Source organism: Anoplopoma fimbria, chromosome 11 (assembly GCF_027596085.1).
Source record: "Anoplopoma fimbria isolate UVic2021 breed Golden Eagle Sablefish chromosome 11, Afim_UVic_2022, whole genome shotgun sequence".
Lineage (NCBI taxonomy): Eukaryota > Metazoa > Chordata > Actinopteri > Perciformes > Anoplopomatidae > Anoplopoma > Anoplopoma fimbria.
Window position 1 is genome coordinate 48,398 of NC_072459.1, and position 24,783 is coordinate 73,180.

Below are 24,783 nucleotides of genomic sequence, written 5' to 3' on the forward strand. Positions count from 1 at the left end.
AGGAAACTCTGCGTTTCTGAAATACAGCACATGATGGGATGGCGAGCCTCATGTGTCGTCCTAAATATCACCAGCTGACAAAGCCACGGTAGTCTAGAGTCCGGTATCGCCTGTATGGAGAGGATCACACATCATTACCATGCAGCTAAAAACTATCTATACAGTATTACAGGATTAACACTGTTTCTTTTTTATTTACATTGTTTTAGATTTGAAAAGAAACAATTCTCCTTTGTTCATTAGTTCTTATGATCTTGTGTTATAATGAAACAATTGTGTTCAGATCTAGTTTTCACAGATTTCATTATATGCAATAACAACTTACTCCTCTTCTATACTACGCCTCAAACGTCCATAGTCACCTCTGTATATGTTGTGGATAATCTGAAGGTGGTATGGATTCAAGGATCGAGGACAGGATGGGGAACCATGTAGGAGGGACTGGAACCTGGTTCACTGGTTTCTCAACCTGATGAGAGGAAAACAAGACACTGATTAACAAGGAATACTGTTATAATAAAGCAAATAATGACTCAGGAGGCAACATCACTGCAGAGGATGAATATTAATCCAGGAAGAAAAGATGTTTCTTCAAATAAAATGGTGTGATCATATTGTTGGTTACAAACATGAGAACTGCAGGAGGGGATTGTTAAATGCAGATACATTAATGCACAAATGTTACAGTTAAGATGACATTTTATAGGACTGTTGTTGTTACTGTGTAGTACTAGTGTTTTTACTGTATACAACACAAATGTGTAATCTCTAAACCTGCTGTGCTCTAATAAAACACCATGGTATCTACAGGGAACATGTGTTAGGAGCTCACAGGCTACGTGAGTGTAGTTCTTAGCTTCTTAGATAAAGACAAGGACTGGTGTTTTACAGCACAGCATAGGCCTAAAGCCTAATGCTGGGTGTTAGCTGGCGTCAGTGCAGTAATTGATTAAACTGGTAACAGCTCAGCATGTGAAACGTTCTGCTCCGGTCCTGGTTGTGACGGTTGTTTGGGTCGGCTTAATAACTGACCCCCGTTCATACTGCTAGGGTAGCACAGATGCTAACGCTAATCAAAGCTATGACAGTGTTTTGGGGCTTAGGGAGCAGAACTCTGTTGGCGGTAAGGGGCGGGGCATTTCTGCATATGCGCTGCGTGGTTGACCAAAAGCAACAGAGCGGGCTAGCTGACCAATTAGGGCAGACTTGGCTGTCTGGGGGGAGGAGCTAGTGCTCTGACAGATCGTTTCACAGAGAGGCTGAGAAGAGGTGCTGCAGGACAGAATGATGAGAAGAACATTAACGCATGGAAACATATGGAACTGGAAATAAATATATGCACCTGGAAAATAGTATAATAGGGCCTGATTAAAGCTGCATTCTCTCTCCTGTCCACCAGGGGGCGACTCCTCTGGTTGTATAGAAGTCTATGAGAAAATGACTCTACTTCTCTCTTGATTTATTCCCTCAGTAAACATTGTAAACATGAGTTTATGGTCTCAATCTCTAGTTTCAAGTCTTCTTCAATACAGCATGATGTTCATTTAGTAAATGATGCTCCATTTAGAGTCAAACAGACCATAAAGCAGGGGATGCTTTAGGGCGGGGCTACACACTGATTGACAGGTCGACACCAGAGACGTATACGCCGTCTCTACGTCACTCCTCCTCAGTCCATATTTGGGCACTTCCTGTTCACTGGTTGAAAAGAAAAACCGTCTCAATGGCTAAAACTACCACAACCCAAAGAGACGTCACCATGACGACTGCGTCCTCTTCTTATATACAGTCTTTGTTCAAAATGAATTAAAAAGATGTTGTAATTGACATGTTGTTTTAGCGCTAGCTTTAGCTTTAGCTAAGTCTATCAGGTGTCGATCTCACAAGCTAACGTTGTCATGGAAATGACATTTTCTAAAGTTCAGGGTTTCTGCAAGTTACAAAAACAAAAACAGACTTTTTAAGACCACAGAAGGAAATTTAATTAACCTTTACATTTTTGGCATAAGTATGACTGGAAATAAGTAATAATGTATGACTTTAAATACATGAATTTATTGACATGCTGAACACAATACAATAGTAATAAAGTGTGACAGCAATGAATATTTATCGCAGTAAGAGCGATTTAAAGGAGCAGATATTTGAGTTTCAGGACATATTAGGCATCAGCTGATATGAAAAACAGTAACAATTAATCTTGATTCTGACAGAATGAAATGGTGGAAGTTGATGCATTTTTGAAAACACATTCATGTTCCCATTAAACAGAAACAGTTTATAGTTCACCTTTGGTGCAACAGATTTAAATATGATATTTTATATATGGGGTTGTAAACATTTACATCAGTAAGGCACTTTGAGCCGAAACATTATCCTCTGAAAGAAAGTGCTTAAAATAACAAACCTGGACAGCTTCCTCAACCATAAGGCTTCTAGAACAAATGAAAAGTTTACCCTATTAGCATTCCAGAGATAATGGAGATGAAATAAAATGTGATTTTTATCCACGACTAGAATATGATGTTAATTTCAACAGCAATATTGGCATTATAAATAAGATTTATGGGTAATGCCACGACTCATCATCTTTCACTAGCGTCAATTTGATGAAAATACACTGAAATACAAGATTAGTGACACAATTCATAAACATATAATCAGGTAAGCTCCATAATTTATATGTTGACTGTTTACTGAGAGCTTTCCTTCAAAACTATATTTTCATATCGACATGTTACAAATAACATGAATCTGTCATAAACATTGAAACAGTGAAAGACACATGAATATTACTGAGGAGCTCCAAGCTATGTAGTCAGATTATTATATATATTTATATATATATCTTTAGAGGGGATAAATGGTTCCTTCTCATGCAGTCTGTCTCCCTCTAGTGGTCAAACCAAAGTACTACGAGCCAGAGGTCGCTTGGAGCTGAAGTGAAGTTTGAGCCAAAATGTCCGCCTGTCTTCTACTGGCAGCATGCATTATGGGTCTCTTTGTAAGCTCGCCACAGGGACCGGTACCAGGGATGGACAGGGATGGACCAGTACTAGAGATGGACCCGGTACCAGGGATGAACCGGTACCAGGGATGAACCAGTACTAGAGATGGACCCGGTACCAGGGATGAACCAGAACCAGGGATGAACCGGTACCAGGGATGGACCGGTACTAGGGATGGACTGGTACCAGAGATGTACCGGTACCAGGGATGGACCGGTACTAGGGATGGACCGGTACCAGGGATGGACCGGTACTAGGGGTGGACTGGTACCAGAGATGTACCGGTACCAGGGATGTACCGGTACCAGGGATGGACCGGTACTAGGGATGGACCGGTACCAGAGATGTACCAGAGATGTACCAGAGATGACCGGTACCAGGGATGGAGATGATACCAGAGATGTACCGGTACCAGGGATGGACCGGTACTAGGGATGGACCGGTACCAGGGATGGATGTACCAGGGGTGGACCAGGGATGGACCGGTACTAGGGATGGACTGGTACCAGGGATGGACCGGTACCAGGGATGGACCGGTACCAGAGATGGACCGGTACCAGGGATGGACCGGTACTAGGGATGGACTGGTACCAGGGATGGACCGGTACTAGGGATGGACCGGTACCAGGGATGGATGGTACCAGGATACCAGGGATGGACTGGTACCAGGGATGGACGGTACCAGGGATGGACCGGTACCAGGGATGGACCGGTACTAGGGGTGGACTGGTACCAGGGATGAACCGGTACCAGGGATGGACCGGAACCAGGGATGGACCGGTACTAGGGATGGACCGGTACCAGGGATGGACCGGTACCAGAGATGTACCGGTACCAGGGATGGACTGGTACCAGGGATGGACCGGTACCAGGGGTGGACCGGTACTACGGATGGACCGGTACCAGGGGTGGACTGGTACCAGGGATGAACCGGTACCAGGGATGGACCGGAACCAGGGATGGACCGGTACTAGGGATGGACCGGTACTAGGGATGGACCGGTACCAGAGATGTACCGGTACCAGGGATGGACTGGTACCAGGGATGGACCGGTACCAGGGGTGGACCGGTACTACGGATGGACCGGTACCAGGGGTGGACTGGTACCAGGGATGAACCGGTACCAGGGATGGACCGGAACCAGGGATGGACCGGTACTAGGGATGGACCGGTACTAGGGGTGGACTGGTAACAGGGATGGACCGGTACCAGGTACGACGGGTTAACAAGTACAGCTCAAATATAAATACCCCGTATTATGACTATGTTAGTAAACCTGCTCTAAGAGTCTGGATCAGCTGACCCGTATCATGGTTGGCTCTGTATGAGTATTCTGGTCCCGGTGTAGACCTGGACCCAGACACTGGGACGTGGTTGTGTAGATTCTGGCTGTGTTTATATTGTTTGTGGTTCCGTTCTCCCACCAAGCCATAAATAAATAAATTCCAGCAAACATTCATTTTATTTCTATAAAATGTCTACCTTTTCAGGCCTAAAATTTTTAATTTCCTGCATTCAATATAAAATTTAAATGATCCGCAGAAACCCTGATAGATGGATGAGCTGTCACACAGCTCCCAGGTTCTGTAGAGGGTTCTGCCAGGTACTATTAGCATAACTAGCGGAAACAGCTTCAGTTACGCTCAGTGTCACACACGGTGTGTTCAGGCACAGTGCTGAGTGTAGTTACCAGGGTTTTAGAGTTAATGTGCATAAGTTTTAAGAAAATAAATGAAATTAAAAAAGATTTTAAGCTAAAAAACATATTTAAACCTCCTTTGATAGTTTAAGCGAGTAGAGCAACAGTTTGCTCCGTAGAGGTGATGCCCTGAGTCTGAAGGGGACGGATCGGTACGCCACCCTGTAACATCAGGGTGGCGTACCGTCAAAACCGGCGAGTTTAAGGTGTGCAGAGGTAGTTCAGTCCAGTTCAGTCTAGTCTAGTCCGGTCCGGCCCGGACTCTCAGGCGTTGGGTCGGATCTCAGCGTAGTTCTTGATAACTCCAGAGAACCTGATGATGTGAACTTCTGGGTTTTTGGGTTTGAAGTCCTGCCAAAGGTACTCAGGTGACAGCACCTTACTGGGCTTGTTGATCCACATGTACCTGAACACAGGAGCAGGAAGTACAGTCATTAGGATATAGCCCTCACCACCAGGTGACTCTCCTCCTGTCTACCTGTTCAGGTGTCTCTCCTCCTATCTACCTGTTCAGAAGTATCTCCTCCTGTCTACCTGTTCAGGTGTCTCTCCTCCTGTCTACCTGTTCAGAAGTATCTCCTCCTGTCTACCTGTTCAGGTGTCTCTCCTCCTGTCTACCTGTTCAGAAGTATCTCCTCCTGCCTACCTGTTCAGAAGTATCTCCTCCTGCCTACCTGTTCAGAAGTATCTCCTCCTGTCTACCTGTTCAGAAGTATCTCCTCCTGTCTACCTGTTCAGGTGACTCTCCTCCTGTCTACCTGTTCAGAAGTATCTCCTCCTGTCTACCTGTTCAGAAGTATCTCCTCCTGCCTACCTGTTCAGAAGTATCTCCTCCTGTCTACCTGTTCAGGTGTCTCTCCTCCTGTCTACCTGTTCAGAAGTATCTCCTCCTGTCTACCTGTTCAGGTGACTCTCCTCCTGCCAGGCAGCCTCGATGCCCTCTTTGGCATCAGACTCAAAGTTGGATCTGCAGGTTTTGGCGAGCTGATGTACTTCCTGCAGAAGACCTCCAAACGCCCCCCCACAGTAGTAGAAGTCTCCTTCACCAGGAGCCACGTAGGCTCTGGACTCGGGACTCCGCTCGTAGGGGAACTTGCTGCGGTCGTCTCTATAGTAACCTGTAGAAACAAGGAACAGGCTGAACGACCTGGAGCCAGAGATACACCTTGATGAGTCTCTGTGGATCATCAGCCTGAAGGATGACGGTGATTTGGTCCGTTCTCTTACCTGGATGTATCACGGCAACCAGTCCGCCCAGTGACTCCGTCCCCCATCGGCCGTGGAACTTAGAGTCGACGTCCAGACAGAAGATGTAGCCGCTGTCGTTGGGAAGCTGCTCCTCGATCAGTGACTGGATGAGCTCCATCCTTCGAGCGGAGATCTCCTGCCAACGCTTGGAGCTCGGCACCGAACGCACCGTCAGCTGGAGGAGGAAGAGGAGTCAGTTGAAACCAAAGAGCCAGGAAACCTGCAGGAGAGTTCATTTCTCGAAACAAACCAGAACTTCAAAGCGATCGATGACTTTAGAAGAAGAGATCCGTGTAAATAAGTAGCTCTGTTTGGTTCTTTTTACGTTCTACGGTTTACCTGTCTGCCGGTGGCCATTCTGACTTGGGGCACCTCATCTGGCCGGTCGGTGAACACACAAATGTGCACCTTGAAACCAATGAAGAAGTGCTGCTCTGCTGTCTCCAGGAAGTTTTTCAGGAACATGATGTACCTGTCCAGACCGTCAGAGGGGTCACTTCCATGTCAAAGGTCAGAGCAGACGTGCTGCGTCAAGGGCGGCGTGGAAACCGCAACGTTGTGATGTCATACTTACTTTCCAACAGCGAACACGGTGGCTGTGATGCTGACGTTCTTTTTATTGTAGATGCTGTCGAGTAGAACCGGGTTAAAGGTTCCCTCCCAGACCACAGGAGCCAGCCAGGGCGTCACCGTCACCACATCGGTACGACTACTGTTAAAAACATAGTGACATCATCAACAAACAAACTAACAACAACAACAACAACAACAACAACAACAACAACAACAACAACAACGAGGTCTGAAGGTGATACTCACCCGTGTACGATGCTCGGCTGTTTGTACTGCAGACTGAAACACAAACAGTTTTATCATTAGTTTTCTCTAAGCAGTGTTAGCACCGTTCCTGTTGATTTAGCCACAGTGTTAGTACCGTTCCTGTTGATTTAGCTACAGTGTTAGCACCGTTCCTGTTGATTTAGCCACAGTGTTAGCACCGTTCCTGTTGATTTAGCTACAGTGTTAGCACCGTTCCTGTTGATTTAGCCACAGTGTTAGCACCGTTCCTGTTGATTTAGCTACAGTGTTAGCACCGTTCCTGTTGATTTAGCCACAGTGTTAGCACCGTTCCTGTTGATTTAGCCACAGTGTTAGCACCGTTCCTGTTGATTTAGCTACAGTGTTAGTACCGTTCCTGTTGATTTAGCTACAGTGTTAGCACCGTTCCTGTTGATTTAGCTACAGTGTTAGCACCGTTCCTGTTGATTTAGCTACAGTGTTAGCACCGTTCCTGTTGATTTAGCCACAGTGTTAGCACCGTTCCTGTTGATTTAGCTACAGTGTTAGCACCGTTCCTGTTGATTTAGCCACAGTGTTACCGTTCCTGTTGATTTAGCCACAGTGTTAGCACCGTTCCTGTTGATTTAGCTACAGTGTTAGCACCGTTCCTGTTGATTTAGCTACAGTGTTAGCACCGTTCCTGTTGATTTAGCTACAGTGTTAGCACCGTTCCTGTTGATTTAGCTACAGTGTTAGCACCGTTCCTGTTGATTTAGCTACAGTGTTAGCACCGTTCCTGTTGATTTAGCCACAGTGTTAGCACCGTTCCTGTTGATTTAGCTACAGTGTTAGCACCGTTCCTGTTGATTTAGCTACAGTGTTAGCATCGCGTCAGAATGACAGGAATCAACTTGTCAGCATCAGACCTTCAGTTAGTTGGTTATGTTTCATATGACAGAGAAATAGAAATAGAACTAGAACCCGGTTCTTTTTAGTCTCCTGAAATAAACTTAAACACTTCCTGTAAGTCGCTTTGGATAAAAGCGTCTGCTAAATGACTGTAATGTAATGTAATGTAATCAGCAGAGTGTTGATGTTCCTGCTGACAGAGGATGAAGAGTACCTGTCTACAGGTGAGTCCAACACAGAAAGTTACGAAGGTACTCACTGATCAGGAGCCACCAGGTGGAACTCACGACTCACATGGATGACATCAGCATCCAGTCTGTGAACAAATACACAAATATATGTATAAATATCTATATACAGTTATATACTGAATGTGATTTGTGATTCTGAGCTAAACAAAGTTCAGAAAACAAACCCAGGTACTTCAAACACATTTGTGAGGAGTTCAGGTGTGTCCTCGTCTCACCTGAGTTTTACTCAGAACTCATAGAACCAGATGTCTGGTTTCTAGTTCCTGGTTTCTCTTTGTTGGATTATGGATCAACATAAACCTACACCCTCTAAATACACAGCAGAGAAGCAGGTTCAACACACTACAGTCCCTGAACGCACCACCACTCAGACTCTTTATCATCGGGGGGTTCAGGGTCCCCACTAGAAATATTAGAATCAGAACTGACATGGCAGCATATTATGGTCTGTAAAGACGTTAGACGTTCAGCTGGACGAAAACACAAAGACAAACAAAAACCAAAGGACTCTGTCTTTGTGTCTCTGTAGAGATATAGGATTATTATCTATTGTATATGTTGTATTATACATTATGTGAACAGGTGAGCAGGTGAGCAGGTGAACAGGTGAGCAGGTGAACAGGTAAACAAGTGAACAGGTGAGCAGGTGCTTCGTAGTAGTTTGTAGCACTTATTGTTTTCGTAGTAATCTGCCTCTGCACTATACTTTTGCTCTGGTTTATGCTTTAAGATGCTTGTTTAAGAAAGGAGATGCACTGATGACTTCTGGTGACTAGTAGTTCTCTTGAATACCTATGTTGAATACACTTCCTGTAAGTCGCTTTGGATAAAAGCGTCTGCTACATGACTGTAATGTAATGTAATGTAATGTGAACAGGTGCTCTGTGTGAGCAGGGTGGAGCTGATAAGCCTATAAATCCACACCCAGGGAAAAGGTTCTAAGGTTTACTGACCTGTTCTCTTGTCTGATGTCGTTCTCCTTGAAGAGCTTAATGCCTCTGTAACAAACACACACACACAAACACACACAGTACATATACAACAGTACATATACAATATGTATACGTTAATAATATACATAATATGTTGTGAGTACTACCTGAAGGACGGAGTGATGTAGTAGCACAGCACTCTGTGGGTTCAAACAGAAACACAGTCAATCATCAAGAATCAATAGACGTGATCAGATTTATGATCGGAGTCATTGTTCTCAGATCTAATGAAGCTCTTTGATTGGCTGTGTGTTGGTGAAATGCACCTTGGGAGTTGTAGTTACCATCTACCCTGAAGTGTTTCTGTCAAAAGCTTCTTGTACTTTTCACTTCATCAAATATATAATATGAGCACATAGCAGTAGTGTTAATACTTTAAAAATAGTAGTAGTATTTGTAGTAGTACCTGTGTATAAACTCACCCAGCATCAGCAGTATATGTGCATTTAACAGTAGCAGTTGTAGTAGCAGTACTAGTAGTAGTAGTAGTAGTAGCAGTAGTACTAGTAGTAGTACTAGTAGTAGTAGTAGTAGTAGTAGTAGTAGTAGTAGTAGTAGTAGTAGTAGTAGTAGTAGTAGTAGTAGTAGTAGCAGTAGCAGTAGAGTAGTAGTAGTAGTAGCAGTAGTAGTAGTAGTAGTAGTAGTAGTAGTAGTAGTAGTAGTAGTAGTAGTAGTAGTAGTAGTAGTAGTAGTAGTAGTAGTAGTAGTAGTAGTAGTAGTAGTAGTAGTAGTAGTAGTAGTAGTAGTAGTAGTAGTAGTAGTAGTAGCAGTAGTAGTAGTAGTAGCAGTAGTAGCAGTAGTACTCACCCCAGCAGCACAGCCACCAGCACCAGAGTCAAAGCTCTTCCGTTGTTCAGGTGTTTCATCGTAGTCTCAGTCACACCAGCTCAGACCTGATCCACAGACAGAGTCCTTAATCCAGACCTGATCCACAGACAGAGTCCTTAATCCAGACCTGATCCACAGACAGAGTCCTTAAACCAGACCTGATCCACAGACAGTCTTTAAACCAGACCTGATCCACAGACAGAGTCCTTAATCCAGACCTGATCCACAGACAGAGTCTTTAAACCAGACCTGATCCACAGACAGAGTCCTTAAACCAGACCTGATCCACAGACAGAGTCTTTAAACCAGACCTGATCCACAGACAGAGTCCTTAAACCAGACCTGATCCACAGACAGAGTCTTTAAACCAGACCTGATCCACAGACAGAGTCCTTAATCCAGACCTGATCCACAGACAGAGTCTTTAAACCAGACCTGATCCACAGACAGAGTCTTTAAACCAGACCTGATCCACAGACAGTCTTTAAACCAGACCTGATCCACAGACAGAGTCCTTAATCCAGACCTGATCCACAGACAGAGTCCTTAATCCAGACCTGATCCACAGACAGAGTCCTTAAACCAGACCTGATCCACAGACAGTCTTTAAACCAGACCTGATCCACAGACAGAGTCTTTAAACCAGACCTGATCCACAGACAGAGTCTTTAAACCAGACCTGATCCACAGACAGAGTCCTTAAACCAGACCTGATCCACAGACAGAGTCTTTAAACCAGACCTGATCCACAGACAGAGTCCTTAATCCAGACCTGATCCACAGACAGAGTCCTTAATCCAGACCTGATCCACAGACAGAGTCCTTAATCCAGACCTGATCCACAGACAGTCTTTAAACCAGACCTGATCCACAGACAGAGTCTTTAAACCAGACCTGATCCACAGACAGAGTCCTTAAACCAGACCTGATCCACAGACAGAGTCTTTAATCCAGACCTGATCCACTGAGACCAGATCCAGCAGGTCTAACCAGACGAATGCTCCCCGGGTCCCTTATTCAATATAGAATATATATATATACATATATATTACAGAAGTCTTCAACTGACTTCTGTAATATATATAGTGGTACTAGTATTAGATAGTAGTACTAGTATCAGATAGTAGTACTAGTATTAGATAGTAGTACTAGTATCAGATAGTAGTACTAGTATCAGATAGTAGTACTACTATCAGATAGTAGTACTAGTATTAGATAGTAGTACTAGTATCAGATAGTAGTACTAGTATTAGATAGTAGTACTAGTATTAGATAGTAGTACTAGTATCAGATAGTAGTACTAGTATCAGATAGTAGTACTAGTATTAGATAGTAGTACTAGTATCAGATAGTAGTACTAGTATCAGATAGTAGTACTAGTACAGATAGTAGTACTAGTATCAGATAGTAGTACTAGTATTAGATAGTAGTACTACTATCAGATAGTAGTACTAGTATCAGATAGTAGTACTAGTATCAGATAGTAGTACTAGTATCAGATAGTAGTACTAGTATTAGATAGTAGTACTAGTATCAGATAGTAGTACTAGTATTAGATAGTAGTACTAGTATCAGAGTAGTATTAGATAGTAGTACTAGTATCAGATAGTAGTACTAGTATTAGATAGTAGTACTAGTATTAATAACGCGTGGACGCGCAGCGGGTGTCCGTGCCAGACTCTGGACCGGGTCCAGGAAGTGGACCAGCTGTTCTGGAACCTGAGACCCGGTCCCGGAGTGTGACGTCACAGCGCCACACAGCCATCGATAACTGATTATTGATCCGCTGCGTCACCCGACGGACCCGCGCACCTTATTTACGCGTTTACCTCTCTCACTCTCTCTCACTCTCACTGTCTCTCACTCTCTCACTCTCTCCCTCTCACTCTCTCTGTCTCTCACTCACCGTGCGCATCCTCTGAACCAGGAAGTGTAACTGGTCCTAACACTAACTCTGCTTCCTGCTCAGGGAGCCGGAGGCCCCGCCCCCCGCAGGTATCAACACGTGACGTCAACACGTGACGTCAACACGTGGACCAGGAAGCAGGATAAGTGACGTCACGTGTTAGGGCTTCCTGCAGGAATAAACGTTTATGTGAATCCAAATGATGACGTTTAATAAACATAAAGAAAACTCATTCAGATGAGGCCTCACCTGCAGGATCACACACATATGATTTATTATTATATGTAGTTAATTTAATAACATGATTTATTATTATATTTAGTTAATTTAATAACATGATTTATTATTATATTTAGTTAATTTAATAACATGATTTATTGTTATATTTAGTTAATTTAATAACATGATATATTATTATATTTAGTTAATTTAATAACATGATTTATTATTATATTTAGTTAATTTAATAACATGATTTATTATTATATTTAGTTAATTTAATAACATGATTTATTATTATATTTGTTAATTTAATAACATGATTATTATTATATTTAGTTAATTTAATAACATGATTTATTATTATATTTAGTTAATTTAATAACATGATTTATTATTATATTTAGTTAATTTAATAACATGATTTATTATTATATTTAGTTAATTTAATAACATGATTTATTATTATATTTAGTTAATTTAATAACATGATTTATTATTATATTTGTTAATTTAATAACATGATTTATTATTATATTTAGTTAATTTAATAACATGATTTATTATTATATTTAGTTAATTTAATAACATGATTTATTGTTATATTTAGTTAATTTAATAACATGATTTATTATTATATTTAGTTAATTTAATAACATGATTTATTATTATATTTAGTTAATTTAATAACATGATTTATTGATATATTTATATTTAGTTAATTTAATAACATGATTTATTATTATATTTAGTTAATTTAATAACATGATTTATTGTTATATTTAGTTAATTTAATAACATGATTTATTATTATATTTAGTTAATTTAATAACATGTTAATTTAATAACATGATTTATTATTATATTTAGTTAATTTAATAACATGATTTATTATTATATTTAGTTAATTTAATAACATGATTTATTATTATATTTAGTTAATTTAATAACATGATTTATTGTTATATTTAGTTAATTTAATAACATGATTTATTATTATATTTAGTTAATTTAATAACATGATTTATTATTATATTTAGTTAATTTAATAAACATGATTGATATTATTATATTTAGTTAATTTAATAACATGATTTATTATTATATTTAGTTAATTTAATAACATGATTTATTATTTATTTAGTTAATTTAATATGATTTATTATTATTTAGTTAATTTAATGATTTATTATTATATTTAGTTAATTTAATAACATGATTTATTATTATATTTAGTTAATTTAATAACATGATTTATTATTATATTTAGTTAATTTAATAACATGATTTATTATTATATTTAGTTAATTTAATAATATGTTAATTTAACATGATTTATATTATATTTAGTTAATTTAATAACATGATTTATTATTATATTTAGTTAATTTAATAAGTTAATTTAATTTATTATTATATAATTAGTTATATTTAGTTAATTTAATTTATTTATTATTATGATTTATTATTATATTTAGTTAATTTAATAACATGATTTATTATTATATTTAGTTAATTTAATAACATGATTTATTATTATATTTAGTTAATTTAATAACATGATTTATTATTATATTTAGTTAATTTAATAACATGATATATTATTATATTTAGTTAATTTAATAACATGATTTATTATTATATTTAGTTAATTTAATAACATGATTTATTATTATATTTAGTTAATTTAATAACATGATTTATTATTATATTTAGTTAATTTAATAACATGATTTATTATTATATTAGTTAATTTAATAACATGATTTATTATTATATGTAGTTAATTTAATAACATGATATATTATTATATTTGATTTATTATTATATTAGTTTATTTAATTTATATTATTTATTTAATTAATTTAATTTAATATGATTATATTATTATATTTAGTTAATTTAATAACATGATTTTTATTATTAATTTAGTTAATTTAATAACATGATTTATTATTATATTTAGTTAATTTAATAACATGATTATATTATTATATTAAGTTAATTTAATAACATGATTCATTATTATATTTAGTTAATTTAATAACATGATATATTATTATATTAAGTTAATTTAATAACATGATATATTATTATATTTAGTTAATTTAATAACATAATATATTATTTTATTTACTTGTTTTCACTGTCAACATTTATTCCGTGTTCTAAAAAAAACACAAATAGTAAAACGAAAGGTTTGAACCTTTTTCTTCACGAATCACAAATTTGCCTCAGAGGGCTTTACAATCTGTACACATGAGACATCCTCTGTCCTTACACCCTCACATCCTCTGTCCTTAGACCCTCACATCCTCTGTCCTTACACCCTCACATCCTCTGTCCTTACACCCTCACATCCTCTGTCCTTAGACCCTCACATCCTCTGTCCTTAGACCCTCACATCCTCTGTCCTTACACCCTCACATCCTCTGTCCTTACACCCTCACATCCTCTGTCCTGTCCACATCCTCTGTCACATACACCCCTCTGTCCTTAGACCCTCACATCCTCTGTCCTTACACCCTCACATCCTCTGTCCTTACACCCTCACATCCTCTGTCCTTAGACCCTCACATCCTCTGTCCTTCCCTCACATCGGCACAGGAAAAACTCATCCTCTGTCCCCCTTTAACAGGGAGAAAAAAGGAAGAAATCCCTCTGGGAGATCCGACAGAGGAGGGATCCTTCTCCCAGGATGGACAGAAGTCAATAGATGTCATGTGTACAGAATGAACAGCATAACAGAGATACAACACATTCAATGTATATGACATAAATGATTCATATAATAAGACTACTTATAATAACAGCAGCAATTATTACAGTAGAATTATAGCCATGAAAATAGGGATAGTAATGTGATTAATAATAATAATGGACCCTCAGTAGCAGTGGGTGTCAGTCTGTCCTTCACAGCAGGAGGCACGACTTTACGGTCCAGGTACAGGAAAAATTCCTTTGGGAACCTGAAGGCTGGGAGAAAGCACAAAGACTCCCAGGGGAAGAAGCAAAGACCAGAATGAGCAGCATAATGTGCATAAATGACATAAATGATTAATACATAAAGATGGAGGGAGAGAACTTATAAGAGGCAGCAATTATTAGTGTATCCTAGGTAGCCATGAAAATAGGGCTGTCTGTGATTAATAATATAGCAGCATATCTAGGGGCTGGACCAAGGAGAACCTGAACCAGTCCAGGTACAGACCTGAACCAGAACCTAACTATAGACCTGAACCAGACCCTAACTATAGACCTGAACCAGTCCTAACTATAAACCTGAACCAGTCCTAACTATAGACCTGAACCAGTCCTAACTATAGACCTGAACCAGTCCTAACTATAGACCTGAACCAGAACCCTAACTATAAACCTGAACCAGCCCTAACTATAAACCTGAACCAGCCCTAACTATAAACCTGAACCAGTCCTAACTATAACCTGAACCAGCCCTAACTATAGACCTGAACCAGTCCTAACTATAGACCTGAACCAGTCCTAACTATAAACCTGAACCAGCCCTAACTATAGACCTGAACCAGTCCTAACTATAGACCTGAACCAGTCCTAACTATAGACCTGAACCAGTCCTAACTATAGACCTGAACCAACCTAACTATAAACCTGAACCAGTCCTAACTATAGACCTGAACCAGTCCTAACTATAGACCTGAACCAGTCCTAACTATAGACCTGAACCAGTCCTAACTATAGACCTGAACCAGTCCTAACTATAGACCTGAACCAGTCCTAACTATAGACCTGAACCAGTCCTAACTATAGACCTGAACCAGTCCTAACTATAGACCTGAACCAGTCCTAACTATAGACCTGAACCAGTCCTAACTATAGACCTGAACCAGTCCTAATAAACCTGAACCAGTCCTAACTATAGACCTGAACCAGTCCTAACTATAGACCTGAACCAGTCCTAACTATAGACCTGAACCAGTCCTAACTATAAACCTGAACCAGTCCTAACTATAAACCTGAACCAGTCCTAACTATAGACCTGAACCAGTCCTAACTATAGACCTGAACCAGTCCTAACTATAAACCTGAACCAGTCCTAACTATAAACCTGAACCAGTCCTAACTATAAACCTGAACCAGTCCTAACTATAAACCTGAACCAGTCCTAACTATAAACCTGAACCAGTCCTAACTATAAACCTGAACCAGTCCTAACTATAGACCTGAACCAGTCCTAACTATAAACCTGAACCAGTCCTAACTATAAACCTGAACCAGTCCTAACTATAGACCTGAACCAGTCCTAACTATAAACCTGAACCAGTCCTAACTATAAACCTGAACCAGTCCTAACTATAAACCTGAACCAGCCCTAACTATAAACCTGAACCAGTCCTAACTATAGACCTGAACCAGTCCTAACTATAAACCTGAACCAGTCCTAACTATAGACCTGAACCAGTCCTAACTATAGACCTGAACCAGTCCTAACTATAGACCTGAACCAGTCCTAACTATAAACCTGAACCAGTCCTAACTATAAACCTGAACCAGTCCTAACTATAGACCTGAACCAGTCCTAACTATAGACCTGAACCAGTCCTAACTATAGACCTGAACCAGTCCTAACTATAAGCGCTATCAGAAAGGAAGGTCTTAAGCCTGCTCTTAAAAGTGGTGAGTGTGTCGGCCCCCCGGACTGAAACTGGAACCTGGTTCCACAGAAGAGGAGCCATCCTGGACAATCCCTCTCACCCTCTCCATGAGGAACTGTGGCAGCTGGGCAGCTCTTTCAGCCATCGGCTGATTCTACCAAAGAGCAGGACGGAGCTTCAGACGCTCATTTGTGCCCACTGCCATCAGACTGTACAACAACAGCAGAGACCACAGTCTGTCACCATGCTGACCAGCCCCCCATGTGGATATACTGTACATTTATTTATTTGTATTCTTATTTTTTATTTTATTCTATTTTTATTTTTATTTTATTGTATAATATGTGTATTTATTATCTGTTTCTGTGTAGTTGAGCTGCTGCAACACCCGAATTTCCCCCATGGGGATCAATAAAGGAATATAATAATAATAAGAGGAGGCTGATAACTGAAGGCTCTGGCTCCCATCCTACTTTTATATACTCTAGGAACCACAAGTAACCCTGCATTGATGGAGCGCAGCTCTCTAGTTGGGTAATATGGAACTATAAGTTCCTTAAGATAAGACGGTGCCTGACCAGTTAGAGCTTTGTAGGTGAGGAGAAGGATTTTAAATTCTATTCTTGATTTAACAGGGAGCCAGTGCAGAGAAGCTAATACTTAGTTAATATATAGTCAGTCCAGTCAAGGTTTCACTCCAGAGTGTATTTGGCTTCTGGAGGGATACTGAACTACTTCTCTCAGCTAGAATAGACTAAGTATATTGTTCATATTGTGAACCTGGACAAAACCGAGCTACTGTTCCTCCCGGGGAAGGGTTGCCCGCACCGAGACCTGTCCATCACCATTGATGATGCCGTGGTGACGCCAACTGGGACTGTGAGGAATCTGGGTGTGACCCTGGACGACCAACTGTCGTTCTCAGCAAACATTGCATCGGTCACAGGCTCCTGCAGATTCCTCCTCTACAACATCAGGAGGATTCTCCCCTTCCTCCCTGAGGAGACGGTGCAGGTGCTCTACAGGCTCTGGTCATCTCCCGCCTGGACTACTGCAACTCACTACTGGAGCCCCGGCGTCGGCCATCAGACCTCTGGAGCTCGTCCAGAAAGCTGCAGCTCGTCTGGTGTTCAATGACCCAAGTTCTCCCACACAACTTCCCTTCTCCGTTCTCTACACTGGCTCCCTGTAGGAGCATCCAGCTACAGACTCTGGTGCCTACAGGGCAGTGAGAGGAACAGCTCCTTCCTATCTCCAGACCATGAAGCCCTACACCCCCGCCCGACCACTCTGCCCGGTCACAGCTTCTTCCTGTCCTGACCCCTCAGTGGAGGAATGAACTCCCCACTGACGTCAGGACAGCAGAGTCACTGCCCATCTTTAAACTCAAGAAGTAAAAAAGTAAAGAAGGAAAGAAGTACTACCCTGAGCCTTCCTCGTAGCACTTATTGTATTGGTATTAGTTTGTTTCTGTACTTTTGCTCTGGCTTATGCTTTAAGATGCTTGTTTAAGAAAGGAGATGCACTTATGACTTCTGGTGACTAGTAGTTCTCTTGAATACCTATGTTGAACACACTTCCTGTAAGTCGCTTTGGATAAAAGCGTCTGCTAAATGACTGTAATGTAATGTTATGTAATGTAATAATGTAATGTAATGTTATGTAATGTAATGTACATATTTTAGTCCACATACATTTTATCTGATCATCTCTCCATTGAAGCAGCATTTATGACATAAATTCATGTTAGAATAGTCTTATTTGTCAATAATGTACTACAGTGAATTAGTGATGTAACTATTAATAATGTAGAGTTTTATATTTGTTAATTATTAAAGGTTGAGTATTAAATGATGTAACTGTTTATGTTGAAAGGAAACTAAGCTGAAGCAGATGATGAAACCTTCAAACACAGACGGGCAGTTTGGTTTATTGGTTTTCCTTCCAGCTGAAGTGGAAACTGAATCAAAGTGAATGAGAGAGAATGAGAGAGAATCCGAGAGAATCCGAGAGAGAATGAGGAGGACTTTCCTTCTGAGTCTCTGCTTCATCACAAATGTGACAAATGTGACAAATGTGACGAAGCAGAAGAGGAAAGAGAACCTTCAGAGGAAAGAGAACCTTCAGAGTGGCTCAGAGGGAATTTCTCCGCTTCCTTCCTGTTTCAGAGCTCCCCGTCGGTCCTCTCGACTCTTTCTATTCTGTTAAAATGGATCTGAAGCTGAACTTCCTGCGTCGTGTTGACGCCTCTTCTCTGTAAATGTAAACTGAACCTTTGGGGGTTAAACCGCATCCTGAGGCCTGATGTGTGCCGACGTAGACGGGTTCTACTGAGACTCATACAGAAACATGAAGGAGTCACAACGGAACCTAAAGAACTCCTCATGATGCAGTATACAACCTTGATTTAACCCTTTAGTTACTCTCATCACACGCTCAATATGTCCTTAATAAAAACTTTAATAACAATAAGTATAATAAGAACAAAATGGATTTTCTCCTTTGAACCTGAAGGAACACAGAAATAAATCATTAGAGGAGCAATACGGTTCTTCTTCCTCATTATTGGGTTCTGAGCTCTTCTTTAACTGTCATATATTATAACATATATTTATTATTAAATTATTATTTAACGGGTTTGTTTAAAGACGACTACTGAAGGAATGAACGGCAATAACACACTTTGATATTCATACACTAAAGAAGGAAGAACCTTTCAAGTATAAATTATAATAATAAGTTAAATTATAATTATGAGTTGATATTTAAAATGCTCCATGTAGTAAATATATCTCAGGTGTCCACATACTTTATTTAAGTAGCCGGGACGTTTGAGGGAAATCAGCTCAGACTTCATACAACGTGTCCATAAATATGTGGACACAACGTTCCACAAACTGAAGTTCACAAAGTCATCACTTCATTTCATGTATCTTTGTGTTCTTATTGAACTTCTACTGTGCACTGTGTAGTAACAGGTAGTTAGATGCCCCTCATGCAGCCTGGCACCCTGACAGGGGTGGGGGGTGGGGGGGTAAAGGGGGAAATTTCCAAATTTTGCAGAATTTTGTCTTTGATTTGCTTTGAATACATCAGAGTTTCACTTTCAGTCGGCCCGGGATGAATCTTTATTTAAACCACAAGACACGACGGAGACACTCATCAGAACCACAACGACCTCAACGGAGCAAAGACCAGAACCTGGAGGACTCCATCAGACCAGAACCTGAAGGACCACAGCAGACCAGAACCCTGATACGGTGAGTTTATTTAACAGAGTCTGTTATTATTATTAATAATAATTTATACACTCTGTTATTATCGATCAATTACTCTATTAATCAATTAGTCATATTAATCAATTAGTCATATTAATCAATTAGTCATATTAGTCAATTATTGGATTAACAGAATTGAATATGAAACAATTTTGATGTTTGGAGTCATTTTTCATGTATAAATATTTGCTGGTTCATGTATTATTATTAATAATAATGTTATTGTTTTAGTAAATATTGTTCATTATGGTAAAAATATTTATTTTGAACTGTTGGTTGGACTTCAACTGAGTACATCAACTTGGAACAGAGTATTTAACAGTAGAGCATTGGTACTTTTACTGAAACAGTGTTATTTTCTGTGTAGTATTAGTTACTTTATTGAAACAGAGTATTTCTACAGAGTGGCATTAGTACTTTTAATGTAACACAGTATTTTTACAGAGCGGTATTACATTACATTACATTACATTAGAGTCATTTAGCAGAGGCTTTGCCCAAGGACACATCGACTGCCGAAGCCGGGTATCGAACCACCGACCCTCTGATTGGAGAACTACCTTGCTCTCCACTACGCCACAGCCGCCCTGGCTATTAGTACTTTTACTGTAACAGAGTATTTTTACAGAGTGGTATTAGTTACCCTGGCTATTAGTACTTTTACTGTAACAGAGTATTTTTACAGAGTGGTATTAGTTACTTTACTGAAACAGTATTTTTACAGAGTGGTATTAGTTACTTTACTGAAACAGTATTTTTACAGAGTGGTATTAGTTACTTTACTGAAACAGTATTTTTACAGAGTGGTATTAGTACTTTTACTGTAACAGAGTATTTTTACAGAGTGGTATTAGTTACTTTACTGAAACAGTATTTTTACAGAGCGGTATTAGTTACTTTACTGAAACAGTATTTTTACAGGTTGAAATAGTAGTTTTTTGTTTTCTTTCCTGATGAAACAGTAAACTGATGATCTCATCGTCAGAGATGAAGCTCCATGACGACGGTTCTCAATTATCGTAAGAACGACAAACGGTTTCCTCGTCCACCAACGTCACAAACATCGAGCGTCGCAGCACAAATGGAAACATTATTTTAATAAAACATTATTGGAAACATTAATGGAAACATTAATATAGAAACCCTGATTCAGCAGAGACCTGGTCTGAGATCAGTTTGACTCACTGACTTCCTGAAGCGGCTCGTCTGCATCAGTGTAGAAACTTCACGTTATTATAAATGTGAGACTCTTCAGCTTCATATTGATATTAATGCGTTTATTTCCTCTGAAATGAAACTCACATCGTTGTGATATTTTAACGTCTGATCTGGAAACTCGCTGAGCGGAAGTTTGTCGTTATCTGTGAGCCGACGACACGGTGTGTTCATTCTACTTTATTATTAATATTACAATTATTATTATTATTATCGTTATTATTATCGTTATTATTATTATATTATATTATTATTATTATTATTATATTATTATATTATTATTATTTTTGTGACATGGTATTATTAGTATTATACAGTACCAGTCAAAAGTTTGGACACACCTTCTCATTCAATGGTTTTTCTTTATTTTTATTTTTTCTACATTGTAGATTAATATTGAAGACATTCAAACTATGAAGGAACACATATGGAATTATGTGGTAAACAAACAAATGCTCAACAAACCAGAATATGTTTTATATTTTAGATTCTTCAAAGTAGTTGAATGAGAAGGTGTGTCCAAACTTTTGACTGGTACTGTATGTATATATATATTTATTTATATATATATGTATATATATTTATATAAATATACTAATTATAACCGTCTTCAATAACAAACAGAATTTATTGATAGTAAATTAAAGACACTTTGTTTTGATCTCAGACAAAATTAATCTATTAATTCAACGTGTAGAAGGTTGTCTACCTGCCTGCATGAACATGCAGTGACTCACCTGGCGGAGAAGTCGTCTTCTGGTCCAGGTCTCTGGCGTTGTGGTTTGGATCAGACCCTCTGGGATTTGATGACTCAAGTACACGGCCCCTGATTGGTCCTGACACCCAGCCAATCTGCTGCTCTGTGTTCCAGGTTACCTGAACTCACCTGAAGCTGCCGGTTCACACAGCACACCTGAAGCATCCCAGACCAGCTCAGTCCAGCACCAGCACCAGCACCAGCACCAGGACCAGGCTTCAGTATAAGACCAGGACTTTCTTCAGGTGAAGGTTTTTAAAACTCACAACATCAATTTGTCTTTTTGTAGAAATTCAACTTAAACTGAGATATATTTCAGAACCTCAGGACCTGAAGGACCAGAACCACCAGAGCCACCTGAAGGACCGCCAGAACCGCCTGAAGGACCAGAACCACCAGAGCCACCTGAAGAAATACCTGAGGGACCAGAAATCATCAGAACCAGGACTTGCTGAAGACCAGCTGAAGATCAGGACCAGAACCACTTGAACCATGACCCTGTCTCCGGTCCTCCTTGTCCTCCTGCAGGTCTGCAGCCTCCACCTGATGGCGGTTGCCATGCCGACCTGTCAGCTGGAGGGAACCTTGGTCCAGTCGGCCCACCGCCTGCTCAGGGACCTGGTACGACCTTTGACCTTCAAACTGTTACTGCTTTTAACTGTAACACCTGAACGCATCATCTGATTCTTTAGAATTCTACTTTATTTTATTTACTTTTTATTTTAGAGTTTTTCCAGAATAGATAAACTTTCAAAGTTACACTTCACTTTCACTGCGTTCAGATTTTATTCTTCTGAACTTTTCACACATGAGAACATTCTGAGTGCTTTCACTAAAACTATTTACTGACACTTCAACTGTTTTCATTACAACTATTTACTGACACGTCGACTGCTTTCATTCAAACTATTTACTGACACTTCAACTGCTTTCATTAAAACTATTTACTGACACGTCGACTGCTTTCATTAAAACTATTTACTGACACTTCAACTGCTTTCATTAAAACTATTTACCGACACTTCAACTGCTTTCAATAGCTGAGCTTCTTTTCACATCTTTCTGTTCGACTGTCGTTCTGTTTGCTATCAGTAAAGATTTATCTGACACTTCAACTGCTTTCAGTGAAAACACTTGAACTCTGACAGTTTCACTGCTTTTATCTTTATTCTTGAATCAGATCTTCTTACAAATTAATTTAAAAGAAAACAACAACAACAAACGTCCACTTCAACTGATTCTTCAGCTGCTTTCAGTGTTTCAGTGTTCGCTTCTTCAGAAAGTGTGTAGCTTAGCATTAGCAAATATAGGCCGGGTCAGTATGTTTCTATGTGTAGCTTAGCATTAGCTGCTTTTAGCAGGTCAGTTTTAACGGTTGGTCTGTTTCCTGTCTTTCCTGTAGGGGGGGTCGTTTCCTGCCCACTGCCTGACATACAACGCCAACATCTCTTTTCCAGACTCCGCCTTCCCTGCTGCGAATGCCAATCACATGCAGGTAATCCTCTGAGCAGTCAGCCAATCAGAGAGCTGATTTAAGTCAAACAAGTCTGTTTAAAATAAAACTCTGCTGCTGGATGAAAACAATGACCTCTGATTGGTTACTTGCAGTGCCGCCGAGCATTATGGGTGGTGTATGAGTCACTGCAGGAGGCGGAGCAAATGTTTGAGGATCATGAGTTACCTGTCGGAGAGGGAGGAGTCACCTGGGATCACGAGAAGTTCATCAAATTCCGACACCTGCAGCACCGACTGCTGGAGAAGGGGAGCTGTGTGAGTACCTGTCTGTCTGACCACCTGTCTGTCTGAACACCTGTCTGTCTGACCACCTGTCTGTCTGAACACCTGTCTGTCTGACCACCTGTCTGTCTGACCACCTGTCTGTCTGAACACCTGTCTGTCTAAAAGACTGTCTGTCTGACCACCTGTCTGTCTGACCACCTGTCTGTCTAAAAGACTGTCTGTCTGAAGTTCTGTCTGTCTGAACAACTGTCTGTCTGACCACCTGTCTATCTCATGTCAGATATCCCAGGTTCTTTTTGAATATTTTACTATTAATCTTTCATTCTCCCTCCCATCCTGTCTCTCTCTCTCTCTAACCTGTCTCTCTCTATCTAACCTGTCTCTCTCTATCTAACCTGTCTCTCTCTCTAACCTGTCTCTCTCTCTAACCTGTCTCTCTCTCCCTGCAGTTGTCCAGTGTTGATGGTTCGAGTGTTTTATCTTCTTACTTCAGTAACGTGACAGCAGTTCTGCAGCAGCAGGTAAACACTTTGACACATAAATATTATTTATTTATATATATATATATATATATATATATATATATATATATATATATATATATATATATATATATAAATATATATAAATATATATATATATATATATATAAATATATAAATATATATATATATATATATATATAGTAGGGTCTCTATTAATTGGGTGATAGGTCTGTCGTTCAGAGGGGGCTGAACCAATCACAGCTAAGGGGGCGGGTCTCTCTGTGTGTCACTCAGGACAGCGCCGCCTGTGGTTGGATGGCTCTGAGGAGAGATCTGCTCAGGGTCCTAGAGTCCACCCTCTACAACCACCACACTTGTTTCACCTGGAGAGAAGCCCACTGAGGACCATGGCCACGCCCACCGACGACAGAGACCACGCCCATTGACGACACTGACAATATTTATTATTCATCTACCTAGTTATCTTTTTATTTATTTATTTATGTATCTATTTATTTATTAAGACGTGTTTTATATTTTGATACCTATATTTTATTTTTCTGAAATATTTTTTTATTTAAATTCTGTTCTGTTCTGTTTGTCTCAATGGTCCATCCAAACATATTAAAGCATCATGAAAACAAAAGTGACGGTTTGCCCTTATTCTACAGTGTGTCTGTGACACACACACACACACATAGACAGTAAACATGCTGACTCAGCTCTGAAGTGACTCACTGGTTTCTGTTTATGTTGAATCGTCTGCAGCTTCAGAGACATTAATTATGATTAAAGGTTTTTTATTAAAACACATTTTAACGTGAGTCATATTTAAGA

At 39.6% G+C, this 24,783-nt stretch overlaps 2 protein-coding genes across 4 annotated transcripts; one reads left to right on the plus strand and one right to left on the minus strand.

Annotated features, from left to right (window-relative positions):
• Window positions 1-4,957: 4,957 nt before the first annotated feature.
• Window positions 4,958-11,639, minus strand: LOC129098632 (globoside alpha-1,3-N-acetylgalactosaminyltransferase 1-like). Of its 2 annotated transcripts, XM_054607692.1 has the most exons (11): window positions 11,622-11,639; window positions 9,695-9,811; window positions 8,995-9,027; window positions 8,849-8,893; window positions 7,904-7,960; window positions 6,775-6,807; window positions 6,530-6,667; window positions 6,295-6,427; window positions 5,935-6,130; window positions 5,606-5,825; window positions 4,958-5,113 (listed from the first exon to the last, which is right to left on the minus strand). In XM_054607692.1, exons 2-11 carry the CDS (start codon window positions 9,751-9,753, stop codon window positions 4,972-4,974), a joined length of 1,056 nt encoding a protein of 351 aa, XP_054463667.1. In that variant the 5' UTR covers window positions 9,754-9,811; window positions 11,622-11,639; the 3' UTR covers window positions 4,958-4,971. The 2 variants fall into 2 exon arrangements, with proteins under 2 accessions (XP_054463667.1, XP_054463666.1); XM_054607691.1 differs by lacking the exon at window positions 11,622-11,639 and having other exon boundaries at window positions 9,695-9,837.
• An 8,006-nt stretch (window positions 11,640-19,645) lies between these two features.
• On the plus strand, window positions 19,646-24,582 carry ifnphi3 (interferon phi 3). Of its 2 annotated transcripts, none has more exons than XM_054608101.1 (7): window positions 19,646-19,731; window positions 21,836-21,966; window positions 22,041-22,342; window positions 23,124-23,216; window positions 23,330-23,491; window positions 23,911-23,982; window positions 24,241-24,582. In XM_054608101.1, exons 3-7 carry the CDS (start codon window positions 22,214-22,216, stop codon window positions 24,346-24,348), a joined length of 564 nt encoding a protein of 187 aa, XP_054464076.1. In that variant the 5' UTR covers window positions 19,646-19,731; window positions 21,836-21,966; window positions 22,041-22,213; the 3' UTR covers window positions 24,349-24,582. The 2 variants fall into 2 exon arrangements, with proteins under 2 accessions (XP_054464076.1, XP_054464077.1); XM_054608102.1 differs by having other exon boundaries at window positions 22,049-22,342.
• The last annotated feature ends 201 nt before the right edge of the window (window positions 24,583-24,783 follow it).

Bases quoted from the DNA above. Each gene is read 5' to 3' on its own strand.
- LOC129098632 (XM_054607692.1), bottom strand. From the start codon at position 9,753: ATGAAACACCTGAACAACGGAAGAGCTTTGACTCTGGTGCTGGTGGCT. The intron at 7,961-8,848 runs GTCAGTAAACCT...ATTTGTTCACAG, and splicing joins GACATCAGACAAGAGAACAG to ACTGGATGCTGATGTCATCC. The intron at 6,131-6,294 runs GTAAACCGTAGA...TTCCTCCTCCAG, and splicing joins GAATGGCCACCGGCAGACAG to CTGACGGTGCGTTCGGTGCC.
- ifnphi3 (XM_054608101.1), top strand. From the start codon at position 22,214: ATGACCCTGTCTCCGGTCCTCCTTGTCCTCCTGCAGGTCTGCAGCCTC. The intron at 22,343-23,123 runs GTACGACCTTTG...TCTTTCCTGTAG, and splicing joins ACCGCCTGCTCAGGGACCTG to GGGGGGTCGTTTCCTGCCCA. The intron at 23,492-23,910 runs GTGAGTACCTGT...CTCTCCCTGCAG, and splicing joins TGCTGGAGAAGGGGAGCTGT to TTGTCCAGTGTTGATGGTTC.